General features: G+C 41.0%; 1 protein-coding gene across 1 annotated transcript; it reads right to left on the bottom strand.

Moving 5' to 3' along the window:
* Positions 1 to 1,924: 1,924 nt before the first annotated feature.
* LOC125379929 (ankyrin repeat domain-containing protein 50-like) lies at positions 1,925 to 3,838 on the bottom strand. Its single transcript, XM_048395810.1, has 2 exons — positions 3,389 to 3,838; positions 1,925 to 2,869 (listed from the first exon to the last, which is right to left on the bottom strand). Exons 1-2 carry the CDS (start codon positions 3,474 to 3,476, stop codon positions 2,067 to 2,069), a joined length of 891 nt encoding a protein of 296 aa, XP_048251767.1. The 5' UTR covers positions 3,477 to 3,838; the 3' UTR covers positions 1,925 to 2,066.
* Positions 3,839 to 6,648: the final 2,810 nt, after the last annotated feature.

Genomic DNA, 6,648 nt, shown 5'->3' with positions numbered 1-6,648 from the left:
AATAAAATGAAACGGCTATTCATGGAAATTGTTTATATGAACTTATAATATTGACTATTACACTCCCGAAAAATACGTCCATGTTGCAGTTACATATACATTTCACCTTGTAACACTTGTCCAAAGGAAAGACATATCATATACGACACTATAAACTTATCAATTTCTTATGTAAACAATGTTCAAACAAACACGAGATTATCAAAGGTTCATTCATACATGTTGTGGCCTATATTTACGTGTGATATCATATTGAACACTGACAAATATCCAAAGTGAAATTAATTGTGTGAAAATATGTATAAGAGATATGCAAAATCTACATCACACTTGAAACTTTAAACAACGGGATACAATGATCGTGTGTGCTTTCATTCAAGGACCTTCACCTTAAGAAACTACCAAATGTGTACAACAATGTTGACTTATGACATCACTACCGGTGACCGACATTTACAAAATGACGTGTTCACAGTCAACAGTACGCGGGATTGTACGAGGTGACTTTCGTTGATTCACGGATCGCATATACATAAATGTGATATGTAAGTAATAAGAAACATTCTGACAATCTGTTTACTGTTATTTGTTGAACATTATATTTTGATTGAAACCAACGGAAAACATAAGAAATTCCGATAAATACCGTTGTCGTTGTGTGTGATTTTGCGTCAGTCATGGCGTCACACAGGACGGTAGCTTTGACAATTTCTGTTGAAAATATCAAACCATAGCAATGTATAGTTTATTTATTCCCTTATTCTTCCTATGATTCTCTTCCCACGCATATTCTGAACGAATAGACAAATGGATAGCTCAAAATAGGGGAAAATGCAACACTGTAAAATCTGTATATTGCTTTGTTTATATTTCAAACAAGTGCAGTTTTTATTTTAGCGCAGCGTTCGTTTTCACACCTAACTTATTTTGCATGATTTTATCTAGGCACTTTGTATTGGTGACGGAGACCATGTGTCATTTGATTCTAAAATGTATGAGGAATTCAATGATGTTTGTATCGCAGCTGAGTTTGAAATACGCGTAATCTTTCAGGCGTCTCATTACCGGTACATGTGAAATGTGATTTTGTAAACACTATCTGATATGGCGGAAAGTTCACAGTATACAAAACTGTGAATTGTATCTGCGTGTCTGATGTATTTTGAATTGTATTCGACTTCAAAGTGAGGTTTGAAGAGGAGAGACATATATGTCCCTTTGGCATCCTGCCCCTGTGTAAAAAAACCAACACCAAATAGCCAAAACCGTATCTATAGCTCTGAATTCATCTGGGAAATCTGGTCAATCGTAAGACGAGAGTGTAAAGAAGGTGTCACGAGCTGGGAAGTAGCTTGATTAAAATGGGAGAGAGAAAATATATATCTCGCCAATCAGAAATATTTATTTTTAAATTTCAGCAGCAATAATATGCAATACATCTCCATAGAAACAGATGTATATTTTACCTTTGTTAAACTATATCGCCTAGATGAGGCCTGTGTTGTACTTGCATATGTCCTGAAGCCAGCATTGTGCCGCCCTGTGAATTACCGATTTCGTATTTAGCAGAGAAAACAGCCGGCAGCTTTGGTGTTTAGACCTAAGCCGGAATGCCGTGACGTCATCGACAGTGTGACGTCACTGTCATTGTACATTTGGCGCCACGTCAGCTGGGCGAACCTCGCCTCGGTCTGAGGTCACCGAGTCGGCGAGATGTAAACAAACAGTTTTTTTGTGTTTCACGATTAATTACATACTTATGACGTAAAACTAACACAGACATTTATAGCGACATGCATGAGTATATCACGAGGTGGGGTGCTTACATACAATTCACACATCATCTCTATTTACACTTAGTTAACAATTTTCTTACCTGATGATGCGAAGTTCCAAACACAACAAATGACAAAATGTCTGAAATAGTTTTTACAAGTTTTATTCATCTCCAAAAACAACAAACAGTTTTACGTAAATGAAGACATATTTACACACGACGACGTGAACGGCACACCACGTCACTGTCAGCGTCCTTCTCCACCGTCTACACAAACACGACACAGACGTCACTGAGCGCCGTGGGACACGAGCAGATCCAACACTGGCGTATGTCCCCTGCGTCTCGCCACGTCGGCCGCTGTCCGCCCCGAGTTGTTCCTGGCGTCGATGTCCACCACGTTCAGTGACAGCACAAACTTCACCGTCTCCAAATGTCCTCTATAACAGGCCAGGTGAAGGGTGTTGTCACCGTCCTCGTCCACCAGTGACACATCGGCCCCTTTACTCACCAGGAGCTCCACCACGTCTCTGTGTCGCCTCAGTGCTGCCCTCATCACCGGTGTCCTGCTCCCCCCTCCTCTACTGTTGATGTCCACCACGTTCAGTGATAGCACAAACTTCACTGTCGCCAAGTGTCCTGCCCAACAGGCCCAGTGAAGGATGTTGTCACCGTTCACGTCCACCAGTGACACATCGGCCCCTTTACTCACCAGGAGCTCCACCACGTCTCTGTGTCGCCACTCTGCTGCCGTCATCACCGGTGTCCTGCTCCCCCCTCCTCTACTGTTGATGTCCACCACGTTCAGAGACAGCACAAACTCCACCGTCTCCAAGTGCCCTCCCATACAGGCGAGGCGAAGGATGTTGTCACCGTCCTTGTCCACCAGTGACACATCGGCCCCTTTACTCACCAGGAGCTTCACCACGTTGCTGTGTCCCCACCGTGCTGCCGGCATCACCGGTGTCCAGCTCCACTTTCCCCGCCTACAGTTGACGTCGATGCCCCGCGACAGGAGCCGCTTCACCTCCTCCAGGTTCCCCCTCCTGCTGGCGACAGAGAGGTCCCTGCAGTCTGCTGGTGATGGAGTCGCTGTAACACAAATTAAACTCTGTACACTTCCAGACATCTTCGTCATACATCTACATGGTTCACACCTCAACGTAGTGATACGTGACACGGTACGTCATCAACCACTTCCACCATGGCTGACAATACAAGGATCAGCTGGTTCATGTAATCAAGGATTACGTCGTCAATGTTTAAAATCTTTCTGTCACATCCAGTTGTTGTAACATTATTCTGTGTATGGCTGGATAGTGTTAACGTTTGATGAACTGAGCTTTATAAGATGATACTGTCAGTAACGTTGCTGTTTGGAAATATTAGCTAGATCTAATAAGATATGGCATTGGAGTATGTCAGTCTGTTTGTTTGCAGTAGTCCAGCAACAAGATGGCGGAGTCGGATAAAGACAGACAGTCCAGTGGCTGACAACATGAGCACCGATCGACACTGGTATACGATGACATGCATGAAGCAAGTCAGAACCCGCACGGGTCTATACCCCAGCTTGTTAATTGTGGAGGGATTAAAGTGTGGGCTTTCTACCTGCTGAGTTGTCCCCAGTGGTCCTTGTGGTCGTCACTGTTGTGCCCTCGGTCCGACTCGGATCACTCGAGGCTGAAACACAGAACATGTTGTTCAGAAAACAATACAAACCACACAAGCATTATACATACACGATATGGCCATTTGACAAATTGTATGTATTTGAATTTTTTACTGATTAGAGCTAGATCTAATACAATTTTAAATACGTTAATCTAAGTAGAGGTAAAACATTACTAAACATATAAGGTAGTCTAGCGACTAACAAATCACTCAAACGACTATCATAAATATACAACACAAACGTTGAGATTGCTGTTCATCTGAGCCGCGCGTTTGTACACGCTTGTTGAATTGAGACTTATGTTGGTACTGGCAAAGCAATTAACTTGTTTCAAGTTATCAGGATAATAATAGATAGAGGTTATCACGTGAATGTGTTTCGGGATGGTAAATATCCTGCATTAGGAATAAACATTGTATTTAGCGAGACTTGGCGAGCTAAATACATAGTGTTCCCAATTATTAAATGATTAGTATTTTATCTGAGTGCCTTAACTTTGGGTGGAATTGTTGTGACAATGAATTGGCCCCTCAAGTTGGTGCGTTATATCTACATTTTAGCATCAATTCTGTGAATAGCAAACCAACATGGTACATACAGGTCAAATACTGAACATTGTTTTCTAATTTTCATTTCCTTCTATATTATTCCTGTGTATTTAAATTATACTCAGGGTTTTGTTGTCAGTGAGAATCAGTGCACATCGTTATATGTATTTTGACCAGGATATGACGCCCACCAGTGTAATTCTAGAGGAAAACATATTTCTTGTCTGTGGACAATGGACATTTTACACAATTGTTACATGTCAAATCGACAACTGTCTTGATGGTTTCTCTGTGTCCTTATTTCCTTTGCCATTTGATGGTAACAGGCTACTAAATGCTGCGACCTATCGTAAATTATTTGTTGTTCCAAGTGACTATGCTTGATGTTTTATTCCCCAAACATTCTCTTAACTAGATTCTGAAACTGGTGAATTTTACATCGTTTGATGTCTCGGGCTATACAGTATTACAAACGTCGAAATACGACATGCCACAGAATAATATTTCAGTGATGACATTTTTATGATGATATACAATGAATGTAAAAGAGCAACAGGTCTACTTGACTAAGCGCGTGTGCAACACAGTGGAAATTCAGTGTCAGGAAAACTCTTTGCAACACATTCCGAGCGGTGGCGGCAGTACATTCATCACAGATCAGCTTACTACACTACAAGATGTTCGATACGATGTTTGGTTGTGTAAAGAAGGGAAAAAACACGTGGCTCTACAAAGTGATAAGTTTGAAATGCCGATTGCCCGTGTGACATGCGCCAAATTGTTTTCGCATTTAACGTCCGTTCTAAATTAGTCATAAAATAATGAACATTTGCCCTTATACATTCTACATTTCTTCGCCATCCTTAAAAACAATGTTGTGCCCTGCAAAATACATTTGTTTCACATAATATTTCCCGTTTTCGAAGAACAAACCTGAGTGTACAAATAATGACGCTGATACATTCGGCCCCGTCTGTAGCGGGGGTATATTTCTGCCATTCTATGATGCAGAACAACGTTTTGAAAAATGCGAGCGAAAAAACGCAACCGACACTTAACTGAATAGATTTAGAATAATATCATATAGTCTTCAGTCTCAGTTGTAAATAATTGTTAATAGTTCTGAGGATGAAACTTACAATCATATTTTCTTTGATAGGCATTTAGAAGTTGGAGTACTAAGTTAGGATAATAATTCTGCATCTAAGAAAATTAATAAAGTTTGCTCTAGCCACATGTGTTGTTTAGTACAATGTAGTTTTGCCCTTAAGTATTATAACGTCAAAGCAACGCAAGCGTCCTCATGCTTTAACTATAATAGTTCAGTAACACTTTGCTTAATTACACCACACACGGGGGTAGAGCAAACTATATTTCTTAACTAAAACTCAACAGTGTGATAAAATGACGTTTTAAGATAAATTAACAGCAGGCAAGGTAACAACAAGTACCTTCTTTCAACGTCTTTGAGAATGCTCAGATGCAAGTTTCTTTACCTAATTCTTTTTCCAGATAGACGTGTGAGATATTAAAAGGCCATTGGCTTTTACCATACTAGTAAACACGCATATTGTATTCCACCATCCCTGTCGCTCACGACCGACCGACTCCGTGGTCTAGTGGTAGAGCGTCAGCCCGGAGAGCGGAAGGTCCGGGGTTCGATCCCGGGCCGCGTCATACCAAAAAACGTTAAAAGATGGTACTTGTTGTTACCCTGTCTGTCGCTCTCGGCTAAAACAAGGACTGGTCACCTCGAAGTCAGTATGTTGTGTCTGAGTGGGGTATTCATGTTAAACTGCGGCATGGTATCTCAGTGAGCTGGCACTATAAATCGGCATCAGTTCGGAATAGTACGTGCATGCACGTCGCTATATAGACTCCATCTATTGACTGTAACGACTTGATCTATTGACTGTAACGTAACGACTCGATCTATTGACTGTAACGTAACGACTCCACCTATTGACTGTAACGACTCGATCTATTGACTGTAACGTAACGACTCGATCTATTGACTGTAACGTAACGACTCCACCTATTGACTGTAACGACTCGATCTATTGACTGTAACGTAACGACTCGATCTATTGACTGTAACGTAACGACTCCACCTATTGACTGTAACGACTCGATCTATTGAATGTAACGTAACGACTCGATCTATTGACTGTAACGTAACGACTCAATCTATTGACTGTAAGATTGTTTGTTTTGTTTGTTGTTTAACGCCGCACTCAGCAATATGCCATTGCCCTGAGACACCATTTTTGTTCATTAAAAATCATCAGACCATGAACTCATATTTTTGTTTTGATCGGAAAATTACCGATAACAACTGACCAGTTACTTAACCTTATCACAAGCAAACACAGCACCGAAGCTATCGCGACGGTAGCCACCATTTTGAATGTTGAATGTGTAAAACAATTTTGGCCGCTGACATAGTGATGAAGTGTTGCCTTGTCGCTGTTACCTTTCGTATTGCTTATATTCAAAATCTGTCCTTAACATGTTATTTGAGTGTAGATGAATGTGCCCAGGTATTTAACTCAGTCACAGCAATAACACATGTGCATGCTTAAGTCCGTTAAGTAGGAGCTAAATCTGTGGGTTAAAGACTCGTTGGCTATCTGAAGTTTGATGTAGTA

This window comes from Haliotis rufescens, unplaced genomic scaffold (genome assembly GCF_023055435.1).
Source record: "Haliotis rufescens isolate VD_foot unplaced genomic scaffold, xgHalRufe1.0.p SCAF_149, whole genome shotgun sequence".
NCBI lineage: Eukaryota > Metazoa > Mollusca > Gastropoda > Lepetellida > Haliotidae > Haliotis > Haliotis rufescens.
The sequence above is the reverse complement of the archived record's forward strand: the minus strand, read 5'-3'. Positions and strand labels throughout refer to the sequence as shown.

What these genes read in the sequence shown, in the direction of transcription:
- LOC125379929 (XM_048395810.1), bottom strand. Translation starts at nt 3,476, where the DNA reads ATGTTCTGTGTTTCAGCCTCGAGTGATCCGAGTCGGACCGAGGGCACA. An exon ending in CACTGGGGACAACTCAGCAG is followed by an intron (nt 2,870 to 3,388) that starts GTAGAAAGCCCA and finishes TTTGTGTTACAG; the next exon opens with CGACTCCATCACCAGCAGAC.